The sequence below is a fragment of the Podarcis muralis genome, chromosome 5 (assembly GCF_964188315.1).
Source record: "Podarcis muralis chromosome 5, rPodMur119.hap1.1, whole genome shotgun sequence".
NCBI lineage: Eukaryota > Metazoa > Chordata > Lepidosauria > Squamata > Lacertidae > Podarcis > Podarcis muralis.
Genome location: NC_135659.1, coordinates 71,641,734 through 71,667,213, shown reverse-complemented (window position 1 = coordinate 71,667,213; position 25,480 = coordinate 71,641,734). Strand labels below are relative to the sequence as shown.

Below are 25,480 nucleotides of genomic sequence, written 5' to 3'. Positions count from 1 at the left end.
AACCTAAGCTTAAAAATCCTTAAACTGGAAAACAAGATTCCACCCCCTCAAAAAAAACCCCACCCCAATTCAAGGATACAAAGTTAGCTTAATTCAGGTTGCTATCTGCTACAAGGACTGTTCATTTCAATCTGCAGCCAGTGCCGCACAAGAACAGAAATCACACCAGAAGTAATTGCTCCTTCCTACCACAATGGAATGAACTGCTCCAATTCTGGCACAGGCTAGCATGGCTACCACCAGCTCAATGATCATTGGCATGTAGATAGAAACTCTGTCTCCTTTCTTTATGCCTGTGAAAGAGAAAGAGATGTTTCTCATGCCAGACAGCGGACACTGTTTTTGCCATTCAGCCACTGTGTCCTGGGCCCTGGTATTCCAAGAGAAAGAACAAAGCTGGAAAAAAAAGAAGTCAGGAGGCTCAAAAACACAAGCATACAATTCCTGAAAGATCAGAAGTGTATGCATGACAAACAAAACTTTTTTTTTGGGGGGGGGGGGGACTTGGGATCATGGGATCTGCCCTGGGGTTACCAATGAAAGGGAAGCATATTGTGGCTGAATTTAGAAGGGCATCTTTGCTTCAAAGACATTGCCAGTGGTATCAAGGGATGGCACTACAGAATAAAATGCTGTTAATATGTTTTCTTCAAGCCACAGCTAAGAAGAGGAAGCACACTGATGCTTCATTTCCATGTTGCTTTGCAAAACACTAGCAAGTTGAATTCTCACAACAGCCCCAGTAAAAAGTGCAACTATCTCTTTAGTGGAACCAGTCACCGTTTTGTATTTAGAAGTTTCGAAGGCTAGGTAGGATATGTTTCTATTTAAACATTTTAGAATATAAATATACCAAAGGGTTCTCTTGCTGGTCAGAGGTATCTAATATGAAATGTTATATGCAAACATTTGTTACATTTTACTTTCCTTTGAAAAAGATTACTTTATATTAACAGCATTTTATTTTGTAGTTCCATCCATTGATACTACTGGCAACATTCCTACAATCGCCTGATATTTGTTTTTTAAAGCTGAATACAACTTTATTTGACCACACCTTGCCACATATTCACGAGCCACATGTCAATATGTTTGCCAGATAAAAAAACAAACAAACAAATAAGACCAATCATTTGAAACATATTTGTTGCTTTCACTGATAAAAGGTAAAGGGTAAAGGGACCCCTGACCATTAGGTCCAGTCGTGGCCGACTCTGGGGTTGCGGCACTCATCTTGCTTTATTGGCTGAGGGAGCCAGCGTACAGCTTCCGGGTCATGTGGCCAGCATGACTAAGCTGCTTCTGGCGAACCAGAGCAGCGCACGGAAACGCCGTTTACCTTCCCGCCGGAGCGGTACCTATTTATCTACTTGCACTTTGACTTGCTTTCGAACTGCTAGGTTGGCAGGAGCAGGGACTGAGCAACGGGAGCTCACCCCGCCGCGGGGATTCGAACTGCCAACCTTCTGATCGGCAAGTCCTAGGCTCTGTGGTTTAACCCACAGCACCACCCGCGTCCGCTTTCACTGATACCTATCCATATATTCTGCATATTTTACATTTGTTGCTAGCATTGGTTTCTGCCCTGCATCATAAATTATATTTCTTCATGTTTTGTAGATAAACATTATGCCACATCTGTATAAAATAAGACATATCAATGGAGGTATGCAAAATCAGAAGGGTGAGCAAGAGGACATTGATTAAAAAGTATTGCAAAGATGGTTAAACATACAAGTATGCAGAATCAAATAATAATAATTTATAAAGCTGAATATGCAAAGTTGCAGATAATCTTATCAGAGTACATTTTAACAAAATTTCTGTTTAAGCCCCAGTTTGGAAGGAACAGATGCTTCTGCTCGGAAACAATGTTGGGATGGATGTAGTGCGGTTTTATATTTAATTTAAAAATATACTGGAAGTATATATATGCCCTTCTTTGTACAAGTTCTTACAAAGCTGTTTTGTTTTAAGAGTCACAAAGATCAAGTTCGTTTAGCCTACATCTGTAATCCATTTCCAGCATTTATCACCACAATTCTGCCCCTCTACCAAGTTGTGGGGGAGAGGTGGGGTCTTGACCTTCGTATTATATTTCTGAAGCAATCCTATAAGCTGCAGCATGATATCAAATGAAATCCCTCCTCTCAGCTCAAAATGAAAGTGCAGCCTGATCTGCATTGCTCTGCACTTGGGAGGTGCAGCACAACTGTAAAAAAAATAAAAAAAAAATCCCACAACCTCTTCCCCAACTTCAGGCTTGGATGGCAAGACCTGTTACACTCATCAGAGAAAGGAGGGATGCTTTCCAAGGCAAGCAAATTTGCAGACTCCCGCAGAGTCAGATACCTTGCTCCTGAAGAACATTGGCAAACTGGCAGACTTTACTCAGCAATTCACTGTACGTGATCGTCATGGACTCCCCTGGTTCATTTCCCTCCCTACAAGGGGGAAAAAAGGATCAGTTATGAACACAGACACTCAATGACAAACTATGACTGCACAGTCTGAACAGCAAATATAGCTCACCCACATTTCTCAAAGGGGCACAAAGGACAATACCTGCAGAAAGTGTGACAGGTAAATTTCTTAACTTGTCATATTTCAAGCCTTCTAGAAAAATACAGCAGAAGACACTGAAAAGACAAGTGGGCATCTAAAGCGGTTAACCATGGTTTCCCAGTTCAGACAAAATGAAAAACTCGAGTTAATGGAAGACTTCTTGGTTTGATTGTCTCCTAGAAGACAATTTTATTTTTTTCTGTAATCTATATGTTACGCAGACTTATTAAGATCTTGGGGGGGGGGGGGGAGGAATTTCCTACTATACAGGAATGAGAGAAGGGGTTGTACACCCACTGCCAAGGCCCATTCGTGTCTCAACTTATTAAGCTAAGATAGTATCATCCTTAATGAAGATAGGTTAATGACTGTAATTAGTTTGGCTGTTGGCAGATCACAGAACCCTTTTCACCAGTGGTTGGGAACCTCCAGCCTACAGGCCTAATTTTAGCCCACAAAGTCCTGCACACAATACCCATCTGCCCCACACTTGACATCAGGTGTTGCATCAGATGTGAGGCAGGTAATGACATGGTTCCAAAAGGACAATTAGGAGCTTAAACTGCATTCCTAACTGTTACTTAGCAAGCAGGATCACCAACCGCACCGATCAACATTGACAGAGCTTTTTTTGAAGCTGACAGCTAATGCCATTGTGATATCAGGCAGGGAGCCTTGTGCAACTATAAAAAAATGGCCCACATGAGTGAAGGTAAGTTTCTGTTCTGGTCCTCAGAGTGAAAAAAGGTCCCATAAACCTGCTTTTTGCTCATGACCAAGTGACAGGCCTAAGGTTTCGCCATCACACTTCTAGATTTGACTTCCCTGCCTCGTAGCACTCAAACTGGATTAAACATTGTCAGCTGTAGCTCATGTGAGCCAACTCTCAGTTGCCTTCAGCCAGGGGAAAGCACAACAGCTGGCATTTGGGAAAACATTTTTTTTTTCCAAATTCCTAAGCACAAGATTCAAAATTTTAGGCATCAGCATTAAGTGCCAGATTTGGACAATGACAGAAACAGCAAATATTTGGTGCTGGTACAAGGGCAGCATGCTAGATTGGGTGCTGAACACTTTCCAGAACCACCACCAAAACCTCCCCCTGCCCTCACCTTTCCAGATGGAAAGGCTAGTGAGGAGAGTGACCAGTTGGGGACCACTACTGCTCTGAGCACCTTCCATCTATGTCCAGTCTTCCCCTGCCCACCTTTCCTGATATAGAGCAGGAAAGACTGTCAAGGATGGGGGTGCTGAGATGCATGCTGTTTTGGCTCTCAATGGCTTGAGACATATAGGGAAGGTCAGCAGCTCAGATCATCTGTTTCATCGCATGTAGAAGGGCCTAGTTTCAATCCCTGTCATCTCCAGGTAGGGATGGGAGAGATCCCTGCCTGAAATCCTAGAGATCCACTGCTAGTCTGTATGTCTAGATATTTCTATAAGGCAGATGCCTTTGTTTCTTTAATACCTCCAGACACCTTAACTTGCAGCTGCTAAACAACCCACAGCCTCTCTCCCAACCATGGAGCTGGAGAGAAGGTAGATGTCTTCTGTCTTCTGTCCTCCTCTGCAGCTTCAAAGCTGGAGGTGGGGATGGCTGGTTGCTCATCACCCTTGCTTATCTTGACTGTAATGTGTCGAACGAACCTGCTGAAGCCTGAAAATGGATCGCTAACATCTGACAAGTGTTTGAAACTGTGCTTCGATTTAATCAGAGACTGATCTTTGGCTCCCGGAACTGGAAATTTTATTTAGTACCCATGTGAAATCCTTCTAGACTGTTATAACAGTAACTACCTGGCTACGTTCCCATGCTTTAGTCACCTGGCAGGTTCTTGCCTGTGTCTGCGGAGAACAAACACATTCCAGCTGCCATTATTGATTGAATGCTGATCCCCCCCAGAACTGATTGTTGTGCATTTAATAAGGGTATACATTCTTGCTCATGTAAGGGTGGGCATAACCATGCTTTCAGGTGTAGCTCAATATTGGTATCCCTCATGTGGATTGGGGGAGGGACAAATGCAACATTGCAAGCAAGTCTATATAAAAATGCAACTGCTCTCAAAGTTTCTACTAGCCTGTCCCTTTTATTTGTGATACTTCAGCATCCTGAAAGAGAAAGAAACTCATTAGATGCCCACTTTAGGAGGTTTTCCAGCATGGTCACCAAGAAGGTATTGCTGTCTTGCCACAAAAGTCAAGGCAGAGGCCTGTTTGCAGACCTATCATCTGTCGCCATGTCGGCTATGTAGCTTTCATGTGATTTTAACTGCCAGTTTCTTATTCTCAAGTTGGGGCAGATCATTTCAGAAAGTGGCACATTTATTTTTACTTATGTTCTCCACATTCCCGGAAGGCTATTATTACGCAATTCTATACATGCCTACTCAGAAGCAAGCTCCACTGAACTTAGTGGAATTTACTCCCAGGTGAGTATGCACATGATTACAACCAGGGTGTAAACAACAACAACAACCCAAAGTAACTAGTTGCCAAGACAGCTGTGGCTTATTGGCACTAATACCAAACATTTAATGTTGTTTCTGTCCTTGCCTATACTGGATTCCTAAAAAAAAAACCTACTGACAAGAATCTGGTTAGCATCTGCCTTAACAAAGTTAACATCCACCAAAGTTACCATCCTCTTGTGGGTCTTTTCTGCTCAGAACGTGCCCTTAAATGACATGCTTAAACTTACTTTTTAATTACAAAAGTGGAGATAGATCATTTATTGTTTCAACTTTTACATGAAGTGGACTCTTAATGGCATAAAAGGGAAAATCCTCAATCTCCCCTGCCCCAGAGGTACAGAGACCCTGGGCGTAATCAAATACGTAATACAAATTATCTAAATACTAAAGGGCATAGCTCAAGACCACAATGCAACTAAGAACCTTTAACTGAGGCCTCTAGAACAGGGGCAGGGAACCTGTGCTCCTTCATATGTGGCTAGACTACAACATCCATCATGGGCATTGCTGGCTGGCTGATGGAAATCCAACAACATCTGGAGCAGCACTGGCTTGCCACTCCTTCTCTATACCTATCTGTTGCACAAGAATGTGGCACACAATGAATAAAAGATTTGGCACGTCTTACTTTCCCTGCTCCCAGGAAGGTGTCACTCTGTTCTCCCTTGTCAAAAGGGCTAATGGGTTAGACGTCACATGTTAAAACCCCAAAGATCCTCAGTCACAGCTTATTTGACTGCAGTGGCGGCTGGAATATTCCCCAATAACCCGAGCCCTCATTTGAAGCATGAAATGGTTTCATGTTTATGTTCTCTTACACAATGAAACTGCAACACATTGCACACCCATTCCCTCCCCTGGGCTCATACACTGCTAAGAAGCCTATTTGCTCACAGCTAGGGTGAGGGCTGATGGTGTAAGATGAGCTGAGTCCAGCCTAGCAAATCAGACAGGGAGAAGGGGGTTCCACCCAGTCCTCTGTAGAGAGCCAGATCAATGTAAAGACCAACAAGCTGAATGGGCAGAAAAGAAGATTGAAATAGAACTTTTCCCAGTGTATGAATTTTCCTTGCTAGTTCACAGAAAGAAGAAGCAAATTTGCCTTTCATCAATATGGTGATTGTTACGATGCTGCTCACCAAACAACGCTAACAAGCTATTCACGGATCTCTCTGCTATAATACAATATATTAAATACTCACCCCCACACAGCCCCCAAAGCCCCACACATAACAGCATGGGTCATGCCCACATTACAAAAAGAGATACTTCCTTAGTCCTACATGTACAAAAATGCAACAAGAGGTTAGAAATTGTGGATACTAATAAAACAAAAAATCCAGTGCCTTTGCTTTCAGAAAATAGAACAAATTGAAATAAAATCTTTTTTAAAAAAAATTAAATGACTTCCACCAATAATGCCATGGATCTACATGCTTGCTTCATATCATCTTTAGCAAAACCTTTAGGCGTGTCTCTACTGAAAATTCTGTCACTTTCTGGCCTTCTTACTTCAGTATTGTCTAGAATTGCCATCAGCTATTCGTTCAGAAGATACAAAAAACAAAACAAAACCCTAACCCTTACATACCAACTAAACTTTATTCAGCACTGAAAGCTAAACCAGAAAGAGGGCCGTTTCTTCCACATTCTGATGTTCAAGACAGTATGGCATATGGTAAACACACTCTGAAAATTAGTTTGTAAACTTCAAAAAGCTCTTTGTATTGAACATCTCAAAAAGCACGTTATCTTTCATGCTGGTGTAAAATACAGTTTCTCTCAAAAATGTGCTGACATTCCTATAAATATTGATGTGGATATTTTATTTAATATTCTCAATTTTCAAAGTTAAAAGGAATTTAGTAACAAGGAAAAAGGAAAGTAAACAGTTTCCCCAACGAGTAAGTAAGTCGAGGTAATAAAAGTGAAAGACTGTTCCTTCTTTCATTAAAAAAAACCCCCCAAAGAAATAAGAAAATGTGCAAAAGTAGCTTGGAGAAATTGGGCTTCTAGAAGCCCTACAACCAAGATAAACTCCACTTTTCATGTAAACACCACTTCATACACAGATTTCATTTCTACAGGTTGGCATTGCCAATGCAGCACCCGTTGGCAGAACTACACCTGCATCTGTGTTAGAAATGCAGGTATATAAGCTATTTGCCAAATGGTGCCACAACAGAATGCCTAGTTGTAATTTTTATTTTGGAATTTTAAAAGCAATCTTACTTGTGAGCCATGCAGGGCGCCATTTTTTTACTTTCACTTCCTGCAGCAACACCCAGGTGACTCGGGCTGCGGAAGTTTTCTTTCAAGTCTCAGTCGCCACACATCGTGACCATACGTCTCAAATTTGGCCATGCCAAGTCGCTAACACACCTGATGCCCAGGGAATTTCAAACACTGACCTGCGTACAATCCCTTTGGTACCCATGAAAGTACCAACTGAAAAGCACCGCCACTGAAAAACAGGCTTCAGAGTTCTTTGCTGCGCTACATATAGACTGAACATGCTGTCCCTTTTCCAAAATCAATGCTGACTGGGTGGCAGCCGCCCTCTCCCTTCTGTTCTGGACAGGAAAAGTACAGGTGAGAAAAAGGAGTTACACTTTGCCAAAAACCAAGCGGTACCAGTGGCTGAGTATAGGTAGGTTGGTAGATCTTTTTTTATTGTTTTATGGGGGGGTGGCAGTTGTTGGGGGTCACTTGTGCTTGGCTGGGGAGCTCTGGACTGTAGAAACCACTTTTACAACTTTTTCCCTTTTGTGAGGCTTTAATTTTTCTTCTTTTTGCAGAACTAAAGGGACAGCAATCTGCTGACCTTTGTCTATTTCTTGCCAGAATAGCTGCCTTAAACTTAGGGGGTTGTGGGGGCAACTCTGGACCACTGAGGCCACTTCTTCCATTTCTCCCTTTTCTGAGTGCTTTTTCTTGTGTGCGTATTTTCCCTTTTTTCGAAAATAGAGGAGGGGTGTGGTGTGATGTTTTCTGATCTCTTGTCCAGCCAGCCATCTCGTGCTTGTGTCTGAAGGGCAGTCAAGGCCTCAGAGATTAGCTTTTACTCTCTCCATCCTTCTCTCTCTCTCTCTCTCTCTCTCTCTCTCTCTCTCTCTCTCTTTTGGAAGCAAATGGATGGAGAACTGTCCACTCAGCCACCTCATACATCGTTGGCAGTAAAAAGGTGTGTGTGCATGTGTGCGTGTGCACATATACCTGAGCCGGTTTCTCCAGAGAACTAAAAAGCCAAGGGGGATTCTGATCCTGTGTTTGGGGTCTGTTGTTAAAATTGTGTGTGTGTGTGTGTGTGTGTGTGTGTGTGTGTGTGTGTGTGTTGGGCTGAGGGTTCATTCTGCAGGGCTATTTTTAGCTTTGTTGACTGATTTGACTTTTCCCTGGACTTCAAACAACAGCCTGCTTGGCAAGTCTTTTCTGCTCATTTCAGATGACATTCAGCCCCCGTCACCATACTAATCTGAGTGTTTCCCAAACATTACTCTTTTCTATTCTTTCTGTTCCATATTTTGTAATTAAGAACTTGTGTTTGCATATGCTTATTTCTTCTTCCTTTCCAATCCATTTATTTCCCATAATGTCTTTTCATATTGTAAACTTGAGGGCAGGGACTTTCCTTCTTTCCTTCCTTCCTTCTCTCTCCTCTCTTTCTCATGATTTGTATGGCCACTCTGGGAGCCATTTTTGACTGAAGAACAGGATATAAAATATTTAAATAAATAAAATAGTATGATTACTAGCTGGCCAACATTAAATACATATTTATTTGTGATTATGCATGAATATTCATGCAATACCTGAGTTTAAGAGTAACTCTTCAACTGGAAGCACAAACAAGACTTAGAATTGTATCCAATGATGCACAAACCAGGTTCCACTTGCAGAAGAGGACTTCCTTCTTTTCACCAAGAAACCCAAATATCGCTCCACAGGGTTCCCCCAACCCTCGGGTGCAGATTTTGAGGGTGTACAGAGGCTTTAAGGGAAGGGGGAGGCGGAGGAGTTTGGACTTGATATCCCACCTTTCACTCCCCTTAAGGAGTCTCAAAGCGGCTAAAAATCTCCTTTCCCTTCCTCCCCCACAACAAACACTCTGTGAGGTGAGTGAGGCTGAGAGACTTCAGAAAAGTGTGACTAGCCCAAGGTCACCCAGCAGCTGCATGTGGAGGAGCAGGGATGCGAACCCAGTTCACCAGATTACAAGTCCATCGCTCTTAACCACTACACCACGCTGGGAGTGGTGAGGAGGGGAAAGATCCATAGTACACGCCAAAGTATGCTGGGCAAATTGACAGCAGTATTGGCGGCAGCATTAGACACATTCTGTAGCACCGTTTGGAAAATAAGGTTCCTGGAACATATTTGGTCACATGCTGCAAAAAAAAAAAAAATATTAGAAGTTTTGCATCTCTGCAAAATTTTATGGTCCTGTCTATGTCAACTTTCATAGATATGGCAGCCATTTTGTACTATGCCACACCCTCTTGGCAGCCATTTCGCAACTGGTGCCCAAGGCACATTATCAGAATTCTAAATGTGCCCGGGGACCACTGCTAGCAAGTCAAAATTAAATACAGGAAGAAACAACACTCCAGGCTCTTGCTGAAGTAGTTATTCTGAGCACATAAGCCAAGCTCCTGACTTATTAAGAGCTGAGAAACAAGATATATAGGATTAGTAACTAAGATGGAAATATTTGATTTCAAGCCTTCGAAACAATTTTCGCAACATCTACACTAAAATAAACACTATGCTCTTTTCCCTCAAGGGAAAAGGTGAAAGTGACTATGCAGGGAACAGACTCCACTAAATACAAAGCCTGTCAAAACAGACAAGATAAAAACCGTCACAAATTGAACTGACATGGCCTTATATCCTGGGATAAAGCTGTCCATTTTATATTGATACTGTGCCTCAAATGAGGCATAAATGCTTATTGAATCCTCACTGATCAACCGTAGGGTGCAGGTAAGAGGAATATAACTGAACTCTATTGGTTGTACTGCTTTTTTATTAATGTGCTTGGTGTGTAACATTTGGCTATTAATGACTTTGCAGCTCCTCAGCCAGTGTGCAGAATTTGAGGTGCACTTGTACACTCTTCCACAGGTCAAGTGCCTTGGCTGCAAAGCATCAGTAGCATAATGGTGAAATTTAGAAATGCAGGGTCCCTTCATGACAGTCCTAGCCATGCCCTCTCATAGCCACACCCACTTCTAAGATCACACAATAACCATACAATTTTATAATTATACAGTAATGATAATTAGGGATGCATTGCAATGATTATGTGTTGCCTTCCAGGTATCTCAACCATCTTCTGTGTACATGCATGGGTAAAATACTTTGAGTACTCCAAAATCTTATTTTGGCATGACTTAAGGTGTGTTCTCCTTGAAATTCCATTATACATAACAGAAGTTGCACACCATTCTCACATAACTGAAACACCTTGTGTTTTCAGCATTACCACATGCTTAGCTTTGGAGGACGCAGAACTTCTCCTCAATGTTCTTCTCATGCATCTTCTCCAGAGTGACCCTAGGAGCCATTTCTTAGTGGCTGAATCACCTTTCACTCTAACTAGCTCTAATCAGCACAAAGGGTGAGAAAATTTCTTTCTCGGTGGCTAAAAAGTTCCCCTTTTATGACAATTGGCTGGTTCTAGGAAGCTGGAGACTAGGACCCTGCTTCAGTAATTGCAAAATATTTTTGGACACCGCCCACCCTCCATTACACATCCACAAAGCATGGTCCAAAGGTACACGATGCAGAAACCTTGCTGCAATTAAACACGTTTTGATCTGAAAACCCTCTGCTTGCTACTCTGAGTTTCGTAATGGAAGAACAGCAGAATATGACTGTAATAAAATAATCAGAACTCAAGCTCTTGTTCTACATTACTGTAGATATACGAAGCAGTATCTTTAATAAATAAAAAGGAAGGAAGAAACATGCCTATTAAACAAACATGTTTGGAACACAGCAAACATTGCCATCTCTTTTCAAGGAAGGAATTTTTTTACTAAAAGTGTTTGAGAGAAAGTCCATTCCCATCCAGCTGTGGTAGAAAGACCTGTTTTCTATTTCCGAGTTGGCACAAGCTCCACAAGTTAGCAAGAGTAACTATGAGAAGATAAGACTGCTTCAGTGTGTACACTTGGTGAACACCACCTCCCATACATTAAGCAAATACATCTACACCTGTTTTACTTTGCTAGGTAAGCTTGTAAACACACTCTTGCTAAAACCATTCAGCCATATATGCAGATTACCGCTACACTAAGGATTGCTCCACATAAAACAGCAGGCAGACTAGAGGTCACCTGAAGTCTAAGCCACATGGCAGCAACACCAAAGAGAGAAGCATCTGTATGCACACCACACTTACTGGCCAGGGCCGTGAGGTGGTGAACACCATTACACAGAAATAGTTTGTGGCAACATGGAGGAAGTTATGTGGTCAGTCACTGCACATAGACATCTTGGTAAGCAGAGATATCTGTCCACATTCAAATCCAATTCTAAACAGCGTCGACACTGCTGGTTATTTGCATGAAGTGGGCATTCATGCAACCTACCTGCTCCTACATCGATTGGCTGCTCATTCAGTAAGGTAATATTCAGAGGTCCTTCAGGTGCCACCACCTTGAATGGTAAGGTGGGTGATGACTTCAGACAAGGCTTTTTCTCCAGTGGTTCCCACATTTGGCAATATCCTCCTCAGAAATGCTTGCCTGCCACTTATCCTTTTAAGAATTGTGTTCAAAACTGATACTTCAGAACTGGTTGAAAACTAAAAATAATAAATAAGAGCTGGTACCACCAACATACTAACAGCACCACAGAACTCTGGACGATTTGTCCCAACAGCTTTATACAACGTTAAACAAAAATGTAAAGAGAATTACTTGATGAGGAAATGCCACAGGCTAGCTTCTCAGGCTCTGAAACATCCTCTACCCCACCTAGTGCAGTGGGTCAGTGGGTCTGGCTGTTAACCAGAAGGTTAGTTGTTCAAGTCTACCCAGGGATGGCTATGGGCAGTATTCCCGCATTGCAGGATGTTGGACTGATCGACTCTTGAGTTCCTTTCCAAGTCTACAATTCTATGATATAATTTTCCATAGATAAGCCAAGAGTTAAGCCACTCTAGGGCTGTTCCCTCATTTTCACCAGCCTCTGGAGCCAGCTCATCAAACTGTAAAGGTCTACTTCATCGTAAATCTTATTGTGAGAGCCCAAATAAAATAGCCAAGAATGTTGTTTCCACTGTCGATCTCAAGACCAAGTCCATTCAAGCTGTGTGTCCCAAAATCAGGAAAAATCAAGTCGTAGGCGTCACTGAGAAATACCTATAGTTGTACCGACTTAATTAAACAAGGAAGAATAACAGTTGTTTAAACATTATGAACTGCCAACCACATTGTGTGAAAAGGATACAATTGCACAATGACAAGTAACTGCCTAAGAGGCAGCACTGGCCCAAACACCAAGGGATTGCAAAACATGCATTATGGCATTCCCCCATCTCCTGGCACTCCTGCTAATAGCCTTAGATGGCATCTGATACAAAACCGTTTTTGGGTTTTTCCTGTTGGGACTTCAGCAAAAAAAATTCCAGCACACATTACCCTTTAATCAGAGGTTATTGCAAGACTCATCTGTCCACTATTCTGCTCATCTGTCCATTTTCCAAAACACTGGGGCTTAAACAAGGCAGTGCATACGTTTAGCCAGCCCATCTGCTGGGTGTTACATAGTATGTTTTAGTTTTGAATAAATGACACATTTTAATACACAAATGCCCATGGAACCAAACTAAAAAGAAAAATGCCTGCATAGTTAGATTATTTTTTCTTTACACACTGTACTGTAGTTCTTATACAGTGCTGTGCTAATACAGTAGGCCTGTTTTGGCACACCTATTTTTAAAGAAAAGTAGCAGAGAAAACTTGTTTAGGAAACTATCCTAAACATTAGTGCACTCCTGCCTGCTATCCTGGCCGAGTCTCAAGGCATTGCAGGGAAAAACAAAATGCAAACTCCTAGTTGCCAGATACGTACAGTATATATTTCAGTAACATCAGAGTAACAATGCAGAGAAATTCCCCCAAGTGCATGGCGCCTTCAACTGGCAGGTTGAGACTCAATATTGGGACACAAGGTTGGTCTCAACAGAAACAACTGCTCTACCTTACAAATGTGTGATGGGAAACTAAGTTGGTGGGTTGGACGACTCAGAAAGCTGAAAACCATTAACATGATACATTAGCAAAAAAGTAGCGGAATGGGTAAGTTGTCTTTGTATGTTTTGATAGATCACACACGTGTGTGTTTGTATGTTTAACTGCTTTTTAATTATTTTTTAATCCTATTTTAGCCTTTTCTATTTTATCTGTAAGCCACCTTGAGTCCCTGTCAGGGAAAAATGTGGGATATAAATAAATATTATAATAATAATATGTTGCATAGACAAAAACTGAGCCCCCAATGATTGACATGATTGCATCAAGAGATATATAAATTTGGTGAATGGAAATAAAATAAACAACAGGTACAGTAGCCATTTGAAATGCAACCACAAGGAGAGGGCTCCAAGAAGCAAGCCATTTAATATGCTGCAGCACATCGTAGCATAGTTCCAAAGACTGCCACATGTCACCAGCCATTTTTTATGTGCAATCGCATGCCACTTCTCATCAACACTTTTACAATATGAAACAGCCTCCTTATGGTAAAATTTTAGCAACAATATGCCACCACTGCTTCCCCATGTGATTTAGTGTTCACCACCTTTACGTTAAGATTCAGCTCATCACAACATAAGACCATTTGTTTAATTAAAAGCAATTCTGGGACACTGACAGTTTACAGTCCCAAAGAACTGCCCGAACCTTTTAAGCAAATTGCACTCTGTTTTTCTGGCCAACCCTCATTGACCACTTTCTACAGCATAATATTGAACGAGGCCACTGATGTTGAGCAAACAGCTTTTTCAAGAACCCTCCCAGTTTCTTTCCCAAAATGTATACAACAGCATAAGAGAGTTGCCCATCAGGTTGGACTCATGCATATGTATTCTGTCCAGTTCTATTAGTTGTGCAGGAACTTAGCACGAGTAGGAGCAAAATATTTTACTTCTCTACAAGCAACATATTGTAGCTGGAAGTTTGCATATTTCCCAAGAGAGACCATCTCACATAGCCCAGATGGAACATAGAGGAAATCTTCCAAAATGGCTCCAGAATGTGAGTGCAGAAGTCCTCCACATCTGGCCCAAGATCCCAGAACTGTTCTGCAGAACAAAGTGGCTTTCTCCCACTCCTCCAAGCATGCTCTTGCATATGGATGTTTTTATGTGGTTTATCATAGGGAATTCTCAATCCACTCAAAATGCTGAAAACGAACATGGCTAAAACAACACACTGTAGAGCAAAACTTCTGAGTTAAATATCCACCATTAAGAAACATAAATTGCACTTCATAAGTGCAATTCAGTTTTGCACAGTGTCACATATGATCCATCTGGGCTGTGTGTGAGCCTTCCAGGTGATTTCCAAACTTCTATAGGAATACAACTTATATTCATTTATTTTATTCAATTTATGAGCAGCCTAATAAAAATACATTTTCTGAGCAACATACACAGTAAAAGTAACACACTATGCAACTCAATAAAACCAGAAATCAATTTTAAAAACCAACTCAGCAATAGCACAACAATAAACATATAAAATCTGGCACAGACACAAATCAAGTAGATGTTAAAAAATTTTTTGCACTAATCTTATGCTTTGGGACTACAGGTGGAGCAACAGAAAATCACCCCAGAGTTATATAATGAAAGCTGCACCGCCATAGCCATACATCTGTGCAGGTGGTTTCAGCCACTCTGGCAACACAACTAACAGACTCACCAACCTCAATATAGGGAGCTCAGAAATGCTGGAAAAACCAGCTCTCTCTAAGAATATGGCACTTTGCCCACATTTTTAATCACCAAGATTTAGCAATAATAATAGATGTGAAATACCCTCACCTGCTCCAAGACTGCTCATAAGAGGGTTTAGGGTTTTTCAGACACACAACAGTACATCATGCACTGCCCTGCCACAGTACACCAACTTTGAAGTCATTTACTGCGATTTGGCGTTTCTTTTAAATAAGCAGAACCAAGAACTCAACAACATCAACATTTTTGAAAATCAGTGTGCTTCTACGGACCAAGGACAGAACCATTTCTGTGAACTCTTACAAGTTCAGAACAGCTTCAACATCAGCCTGTTTTTTTCTTTTCCCCACCCCCATTGCTCTACCTACCATCTGCAGGTGCTGAAAAATCCTTTGCTGGTACAGTGGTACCTCTGGTTATGAACTTAATTCGTTCCAGAGGTCCATTCTTAACCTGAAACCGTTCTTAACCTGAAGCACCACTTTAGCTAATGGGGCCTCCCACTGCCACTGCACCGCTGGTGAGCGATTTCTGTTCTCATCCTGAGGTAATGTTCTTAACCCGAGGTACTACTTCCGGGTTAGTGGAGTCTGTAACCCGAAGTGTTTGTAACCCAAGGTATTTGTAACCCAAGGTATTTGTAACCCAAGGTACCACTGCACTAATAAATGAATGAGAGTTGCAGAAGCACTTTGTTGCAATCTTGTGCAACTCCCATTCATTTCAAAATGGCTTAGACAAACACATAGACTGTGAATAAGCTCCCTGTGAATAAGGAAGGGATTCTCCCCAGGTGTGTTCTTGCAAATTGCGATCAGGCATAACCATTCATGTTAGCAGACTAACCAATGAGCTAGTGCATGGATGGAAGAATATACAACTTCTCAATACCACAAAAGATCAACACCAACTGCTTGTTGTTACATCCATTCTCAATTACAGCACCCCAAAGAAATGCAATACAGTGGTGCCCCGCAAGACGAATGCCTCGCTAGACGAAAAACTCGCTAGACGAAAGAGTTTTCCGTTTTTTGAGGTGTTTCACAAGACGAATTTCCCTATGGGCTTGCTTCGCAAGACGAAACATCTTGCGAGTTCTTGTGAGTTTGTTTCCTTTTTCTTAAAGCCGCTAAGCCGTTAATAGCCGCTAAGCCGCTAATAGCCGTGCTTCGCAAGACGAAAAAACCGCAAGATGAAGAGACTCGCGGAACGGATTAATTTCGTCTTGCGAGGCACCACTGTACTCAGTTAACCATGTGGCCTTTTAAAGAAGTTCTTCAGTAGGAAAGTTCCTTCACAAACACCATGTACATGCTTCTAGAAATTGAATTGGGCCTCCAATTTAATCAGTATATGAGACATCTATGCTCCCAAGCTTATTACATTAGTCAGGCTGGCTTCTTACTCAATTTTAGTCTTGGCAGGTATCTTTGTGGATGAAATACAATTTATGTAATGAGATCTTGCAAGAACTAGAATTCTGAAGACAGCTAATTATGGAGAGAGAGAAAAAAAATATATGCCAAACACATACATTAAAAGTTGCAGGTTATATTTCTACTTCAGAACAGATGAAATGTCATTTCAGAGCAAAACAATGGTATTATCTGTCTTGCGTCCTGTTGACACATGCAAAAAAAGCCAAATCTTTAGAAGGCAGCTGTACTGCAGAAAACTATTTGAAAAGCAGTCCAAGGCTGTTAGCAAAACTCTTTAGAAGATTTGGCAAAAGATGGGAGGGGCTAGGAAAAGGTGGAAAGAGTCAAATCAAGGTTTGCTAATGCAGTATCTGTAATATCCTGTGGCAAGGAAGTAGAACACAGCAGCTGTTTGGTCTTAGCAGTTCGGGTGGCTGAGAAGGAAGCAGCAACAAGCCAGAAGGAAGGCAAACAGGCATTCACGGATAAGAAGTGTAACATCAGAAAACGTACCAAGTCTCCGTCCACCACTCTTTGTGTATTGATACCACAATGATGTCGGCACTATTCTAACACTACCAAAATTGTAAGACAGTGTAATAATGAAATGGAATCAGAAGGCAATAAAGTGTCCTATTTAGTTTCACCCATTCATAACTGGTTTAAAAGTTTGCTGTTTTTCCTATGCACAGCTGTCACCTAAACAGAACGCCAACAGTAGTAGCAGGCAAAGTACACAACAGTAATGTCAGGACACAAGTTGTACTAAATGTTACAGAAAAGCAGGGGAAATTTGCTAAATTTTTGGCAGTGACCACACATTTAGGACATAATCTACTTTCCTCTCATGCGCCCTAGCGTCAGAAAGTGGTGGGTTTAAGACCCACGCATTGATCCAATGCTCTGATCTTACACAGCTGTTAGTTTGTATGGATCTAGAAGAAGGGGACCTTGAAACTGCTTGTTTGTTTTCTTTAAAAATGCATTTATATTGCCTAACAGGTGACAGTATTTTATAGTGGAGATCAACCAACAAACCTACACCTAAAAACATCCACATGCCCACATGCCAGACACCTCTACTGTTACACCTCATACATTGTACATCCGATTCTCATAATGCATATCAACTCAGGCTAGCGGGAAAGGCTCACTGTAACCTCAGTTAAAGCTATTGTTAGAGTTCAAAGCACAAACTTAAAAGGGTAACTAACACAAGCAGAGTTAGAATGCCGCTTTGCTTATATAATAAATAAATGCCATACACATCAGAAAACAGCACTTTCTTTTCAGGCTGAACCGAGACTTAATATACATCAGCAAAACAAAACAAGGAATACTGAAATTCAATTTTACACACTGTTCAAAGGATCAGATCAATATCAGGTCTCAACTAATGACCATTATTTGGCATGGATTATTGAAATGAAACAAACAGATGATTCCATGTAAGCGTTTTGCTTTTTATTCAGCATGATTTACAGCTCATTTAACTAACAAAATAACTTGGCTCATGGTTTACACCTCATGCTTGCAACTAATGGTTAGTCTGTAGAAAGCTAAACCACAAACCCAGGTTTAGACCACACACTGAGCCAAACTATGAGTTAGCACGGTGTAGCAAAAGACTAGGGTGGAGTGAAATGGCCACAAACTCCTCTCCAGGGGCATGTACACTCCTGTGCTTGCATCAAGCCATGGATTGGCTTAGTGTGGTGTGAAAAGCAGGCCGATATGAACTCTGGAAAATACTGAAGAAAACCCAACCTCTAATCTCATCGTGACAGTAGGAGTGCTATAGCCCAAATTTCCAAGGCAACCTCAAAAATACATTGTGGAGTTTCCAGTTCGACAACATTTGCCCAGCCTCACCTCTTGCACCATGTAACACTTGTAGGATAGCAGCTTGGGATGGGCAATTTTGTATGTATAAGTGGCAGGAAGTGTAAGGGTTAATCGGCTTCTCCCCTCCCCTCACTCTACTACTTATTAGTTTATCATGCTTTCATTTTATTTTTTAAAAAACAGGAATGCAAGGCTGTTCGCTGGTTTTTCACTTATCGTCTAGATTGAACCAAAGAACCATCTTCTCTGCAGTATCTTTCTGTGTTTGCAGGGCAAACAGCAACCCTTAAAAGGGAATCTGAAAAAGCGATAAGGTCTGCATGTTGGTTTGGTGAACTGGAATGCACCAACCCCACGTACAAACACAGGAGTTGTGAACTTTCAAGTTTTGTGAAAGAATAGAATTTGCTCTCCCACAGAGCACCAGATTTACGCTCCAACATAAATCCTTATCTTAGATGTCAGATTGCATCGCAAAAGCAGCCCTTTCTGGGATTTCCCTCCAGATAAAGGCATTTTATCTCCTTACATACCAGAGAAAGAGAACCTCAGTCTAATTTATAAGCCATAGTGGCAAATGTTACTCCTTGCCCATATGCAACCGGAGTGGTTTCATGCTTTGGAAACTCTTTTATCATCACCAAGGCTTCAAACTCATATCTTTTCAACTTTATGAGTTAGAAGTAAAGGGATACATTCTTTTTTAAAAAGAAAAAGAATAGAAATATGCTCTGGTATATGCATTCCTGCACACTTGTGACACGTGGCCCATAAGGATGTGTGGAGATAAAGGTCCAGACAGAGCCAGTTCCCCATCCCTGATACAGGAGGACAGGAATTGCTGCCATTGTCTTTGTTGTAATGGTAGGCAAAAATCTGGGACACAAAAGTGCAGTCCCCAAACAGAAACCAACACAATGAGAAGTAGATTTACAAAACATCAAATTGGAGAGACAAAAACAGAATATAGTAAACAAATCCCAGAGATGTGGCCATGTTAGTCTGTAGCAACAATTCCAGAGAATGGTCTGGAGCTAAGCAGATACAGTGGTACCTCGGGTTAAGTACTTAATTTGTTCCGGAGGTCCATTCTTAACCTGAAACTGTTCTTAACCTGAAGCACCACTTTAGCTAATGGGACCTCCTGCTGCTGACGCGCCACCGGAGCATGATTTCTGTTCTCATCCTGAAGCAAAGTTCTTAACCTGAGGTACTATTTCTGGGTTAGCGGAGTCTGTAACCTGAAGTGTATGTAACCCGAGGTATCACTGTACAGGTCTGGTCACTGCCTGGATGGGAGACCTCCTGGGAACCACATGATGGAAATTCCATAATGAAAGAAAGGTGTGGTATAAGAAAATTAAAAAATACTAATTTATTATTATTTACAAACAAGCGCTTTATGTATTGTGTTAAATAAAATGAATATATACTATAGCCCATGTTTTCATGCGACAAATGGCACTTAACATCTTGATGGGATAGAAACCTAGTATATTGATTTAAGTCACAGGTGTTTAAATTGAATTTATTGATATGGGTTAATTCTGTACTGGAGTTTCACTCTGAAGTTTCTTTGCTCAAGAATGGGCATGGGTACCTTAAGGACTCTCCTTATACCATGGCCATTAGCCAGACCACACAGTTCACTAGCCCGGCTTGAGTGCTTTTGCCTGGCCAAAATGTGTCCTTGAATTGTGTTGATGCCTGCCTGGATGGAGAGAGCCATATGCACCTGTGTGCATAGAAACTTCTGGCTTTTTCATAGAATCATAGAATCATAGAGTTGGAAGAGACCACAAGGGCCATCGAGTCCAACCCCCTGCCAAGCAGGAAACACCATCAGAGCACTCCTGACATATGGCTGTCAAGCCTCTGCTTAAAAACCTCCAAAGAAGGAGACTCCACCACACTCCTTGGCAGCAAATTCCACTGTCGAACAGCTCTTACTGTCAGGAAGTTCTTCCTAATGTTTAGGTGGAATCTTCTTTCTTGTAGTTTGGATCCATTGCTCCGTGTCCGCTTCTCTGGAGCAGCAGAAAACAACTTTTCTCCCTCCTCTATGTGACATCCTTTTATATATTTGAACATGGCTATCATATCACCCCTTAGCCTCCTCTTCTCCAGGCTAAACATGCCCAGCTCCCTTAGCCGTTCCTCATAAGGCATCGTTTCCAGGCCTTTGACCATTTTGGTTGCCCTCCTCTGGACACGTTCCAGTTTGTCAGTGTCCTTCTTGAACTGTGGTGCCCAGAACTGGACACAGTTCATCCATCATGGATGGAATGCACAGTTCATCCATCATGGATGGAATGCCATCTACTTAAGAGCAGCATCTGTTGCTCCACCTGCTTTTTGCCTCTGGCCTGATTCTCACTGGCCTCTGGGAGGTTCCCTATATGGAACACAGCCCCTTGAATGAAAAAGGTTACTATTTCATTCATTTCCTCTTGGAAGCAATAAGAAGTTCAAGAAAGATGCTTGATCGTTAACCAGACCAAACAATAAAAAAAAAAACTGCTAGCAATAACTTCCCTTTACCTGCACTAAAGTCCAACAGTGCTTTGCTTCACAGGACTGCTGCATAATTAATGCCAGTGACTGCTTAATGAGGAGAAACCATCAGGGCAGCCTATAGGATTTCATGTCCCTTTCCTTTAATTCTTTCTTCTTATAGAATCATAGAATTGTAGAGTGGGAAGGGACCCTGAGGGTCATCTAGTCCAACCCCCAACAATGCAGGAATCTTCTGCCCAATGTGCAGCTTGAAACCACGACCGTGAGATTAAGAGTCTCATGCTCTACTGCCTGAGAGTGAATTCCTGCTTACTGGCCTAACATAACAGCCTGACCATATATCAATATTGACAGTTACCAAGTAAGCATTAACCAGTATGCCTATTTCATTCATGATCTGAAACCATCTCGAAGCTGACTTCAGATCCTGGGTTAAGTGGGACTCTTGGTTAACTCAAAGGTCAAATCACAGTTAAAATTGCTGCTGACAGAACAGTCAACTGCAATTAGGCCCAGGAGCCCAAATTTGAACTCTAGGGAGAGGGTGGGGAACAGAGAAGGGTGCAATCCTGCAGTCTGATCCAGATCTGTAAGCTATTTATTACACTGCTCCTCCAAGAGCATCAAACAGTATGCATCTGTCTCACACTTTTCACAGCATCTGTAATGGCCCACAGTGAGCAGAATGTCAAGAATATTAACACTGGCAGTAGATCCCAGTAAAATGCCTATCTAAGGAAGTTACACCATTAAGTTCAGGCACAAGTTCACAATGTAACACAGGGTGGTGCAGAATCTCTTACAAAAATGAAACTCCTCCTAGAGATTCACTAAGGTGGCACAACAGAATCAGAAGGGACATCAGAGCAATTCTTTGCAGCCTGCAACCAAGTACAGCAGCATACCTGAAATATAAGCTCACAAATGGATGCCTGACAATAATACTGGAACAGCTATGAAATCCAGATTCTGAAACTTCACCTGATTCCTTAACGAAATATGTATTTTTGCAGCCTGTTTATAGCCCTCACCTTGATCCTAGGATAGTCAGAAAACAATGTGACCAAACCAAAGGCACAACACCACTTGAACCATGAAGCATATTCAGAAGATAAAGGCCTGCATCTAAAGCACTAATATTACGACAGCTGCAAGCCCAGTACACTCACTTAGGAGTACCTCCCAGGAAGATCAGTGTGGGTTTCTTCCTAGTAACATAGATAGGAAATGTGGGGTGAATTCTGACTTTTCCGTTGGCCTGTAAAGGGTGTAACAGCTAATTAAAGAAATAAGGAACTAGAACTGTCTCAGAAAGGAAATAAATTGCATTAGTGTCCCTTGGCACAGGAACAGACTGAGCACTATTACGCAAAGGGGAAAAAATGATATCACATTTATGAGTCTCCTTGAAAAAGGCAAAAAGCAGAGCGGTATCGTGAATGCTAATGAAGTTTGGTGTACTTCCTGGATGAGGGCAGCGAATACTTCCTGCATCAAATGCCACATTTCACCTTAGAATTTCTGCACTTCAATCAAGCATCTAAACTTCACAATGTCAGGCTCTGTTCATGGGTGGGAGAGAGGTAGCATTTTAAAAGCACCATGGTATAACTCCCAAATGCAACAGTCAACTAGAGGGCATCAAGCTGGCAAAGGCTGTACCAAAGATATTTTTTTAAAACTAAACCTAAAATTTACCCTTTTAAAATTGTGTGCCTTGTAGACTTTTTTCCAGTCACGCTCACGCTAATGCAGGAATGTGGAAACTGTGGACTTCCAGATGTTAGGGGACTACAGCTCCCATGATGCTTGATCCCCGACCATGCTGGCTGGGGCTGATGGGAGTTGGAGTCCAAAAGGATCTGGAGGGTTTCAGGTTCACCAACACTGCTCTAATGACACAATCCTCATTCTCTTGTCATTTATGTCTCCTGTCTCTATACTCAGCTGCCAACACACAATGATACCACAGCAATGTTCTTAATTCTATGTTTACAAGAGGGTTTCCTTGATTGAAATAAGAATGTTACCAGTAAAAAGCTATTTTGTCCCCAAGTTTATTCTCGTAGACATTTCTGTCCAATAGATTGTAGCAAATGTTGGTTGTAGCCCCTTTCATCCATTCAATAAAGATTTTCCCTTTTGTGACATCAAAGTTGTACTGCAGAAATGGTCCAGTATGTTGGCTCCTCCAGTAAAATTCTTTGGCAATGTCTCCCCAAAATTCTGCAAGATAAAAAAGATAAATAAATAAAACACCACATTCAAACTTAAGACCATTCTATATGGTTTAAAGTACCAACACAAGCATGCACGTAGCCAAGAGTGGGCAAGGAGGGGCAGCTGCTCCCCTAAATACATAAAAATCAATAAAATACATAGCAAACTGAGGTTCTTCCCCCTGCAACAAAAGGCCTGCCTGCTCCCCTAACAAAAATCCTGGCTATGCCCATGAACACAAGGCAGATGCTGAACTGGTTTTACTTAGGGGAAAGACTTAGGCTGAAATCCTACAATTGCCTGGAAGTAAACCCCACTGAAAATAAGTGGAACTTATTTCTGATCAATATGCATAGGATTGTGCTACTCTGGCAACTCTCTTGCAGAATTTAATAATGCCATCCTCAGCATCTGGGGTTCATTCACTTGCCCATCTTCCAAAGTGATACAGGCCAACATCTGCCACCAATCCCCTTTCACATCCTGTATGACAAGCAGCACAGTCTCCATGCAAAACAAAAAGAAAAGAAACAAAACCTGGCACCAGAAATACAGGAAAGTCAGGAGAAGGTACATTTCACCCTCTCAGGACACTCTGTGAGAGACTAAAGCAAAGAAACTTCAAAAGAAAACTGCTAGTGAGACTGCTAGATTACAATATATCAAGAGATTCAATGCCATCACTTGAGGATTGAACCATGACGATGGATTTCTCACATACTACGCATGCTAATTGGCTGACAGATGTGGGTATCTGTTTATCAGCGACTGTTTCATGAATTGCCATTGTTAATTACTTATCATCAGATATTTTTCTGCATTTATGTTTTCTGTTACTTCACTTTACAATTCCTCATCATCATCGTACACCCCAAAAAAACCCAGATATGCATTACCTGTAACTAAGGATAGCACTTTTAGCATCTGGAAAAATGGACTGTAGTCCATACAAAATTATGCAAGAATAAACTGGTTAGTCTTTAAGGTGCCACAAGACTCTTGGTTTTAATGCAAAAGATGAACACAGCTACTTCTCTGGAAATTGTTACTAGAAAACTCTAGTACTTAATCTATGTTGACAGACACATGCTTTAGACAAGACTTCTTCTGTTTTCATGCAGAAATACTGTACTTGAAACATCCCCACACTCCAAAGGGCTAGCCTAGTTAGTTTGTTACAAGAAAAACCTGCCAACCTTTGGGTGCCTTACTGGGTGCGGGAGAAGCATGTTTTAGTTGACAAAAACTTATTTCATAAACAGTAAATCTGTTAGCCTTTAAAGCTGATACAAGGCTGGAAATTTCAAATACAAAAAAATCAATAGAGTTTGTGACCGAAAATAATGTCCAATAAAATCCTGATTCAATAAAGTGTCTTTCACAGTCACTAGAAACACACCCCAACACTGTCTGTGTCAGCTTGAGAAATATACACAAAATTTACACAAGAGCAGCATTGATACATTAGATTGTATCTTGGCACAGTATACCACAACTTCTGTACTAATGACACAAAGGGCCCCTGATACTTCCTCATGCTGAAGGTTAGAGAAATGTCACATATGGAAATCTGCCAAACACTACTTCTTTGAATATACCTGGGTGCTTGAGGCATAAACAGACAACCCAGTAAATTTTAGATCAATTGGGGTGCATCCAGGAATACTTGTCCATACTATCTTGGAAGCTGCCTTATACAAAGTCAAACCATTGATCTGTCCAGAACATTATTTCCTATACTGATTGGCAGTTGATCTCCAGGGTTTCAGGTAGGATATCTTTCCCAGTCAGGGACTGAACCTAGAACATACTGCATGCAAACCAGATGCTGTACCATTGAGCTAAGACACTTCCCATAATCTGTCAACCCCTATTTGCCTTTTTAAAGTACATTGCTGTAACCATGCAGCTGAGCACATCTGAAGTTGTGACTTCTTTAATAAAAGCATAATTATTGTATATGCATAAAACAATGAAAAGACAGCAGCCACCTAGGTAGACCACTTCAAGTAAGAGCCTCCTAGATATTATAATTATTCCAAACTGTACAAATATAAATTGCACCTATCATTTTTACTGCTCACCACTGGTTCACCTGTTCTCCACTAAATCAGCACTACAATACTGTATTTCATATTGCTATAAAACTTCAGTACTCCATAAACACTGGCAACTTTATACTCACAGAACTCAAAGAGATAAAAATAATTTCTCTCTCTCTCCTGTGTTAGAAGTCTTGTAATAAGCATTCAAATAAGAGGCTTGGGATAATGAAGCAAGGTCAGAATGCAGCATCATTTATTATCCAAATTGGTGTCAGCTACACAACTTGCCCAATCTGACCAGACATTTTCACATGTATGCATCCTGTTGAACTGGTCCAAAAGCCCCAATAGGAAGCAAAAGTGCCATACTGACTAGAACTGACCCCAACAAGCATGCATTTCTATCTATGAGAACACAGATGTGGT

At 41.4% G+C, this 25,480-nt stretch overlaps 1 protein-coding gene across 3 annotated transcripts in view; it reads right to left on the bottom strand.

Annotated features, from left to right (window-relative positions):
• ACSS2 (acyl-CoA synthetase short chain family member 2) overlaps positions 1-25,480 on the bottom strand; it is a 52,606-nt gene that overhangs the window by 25,165 nt on the left and 1,961 nt on the right. For 2 of the 3 annotated variants that reach the window (XM_028734849.2, XM_028734850.2), the window contains exons 2-4: positions 22,820-23,015; positions 2,353-2,444; positions 190-293 (exon numbers count right to left, since the gene is read on the bottom strand). In XM_028734849.2, coding sequence (XP_028590682.1) covers positions 190-293; positions 2,353-2,444; positions 22,820-23,015 — 392 coding nt within the window. Of the gene's footprint in view, positions 1-189; positions 397-2,352; positions 2,445-22,819; positions 23,016-25,480 lie in introns of those variants that run through there. The other variant, XM_077929193.1, reaches the window with a different exon arrangement.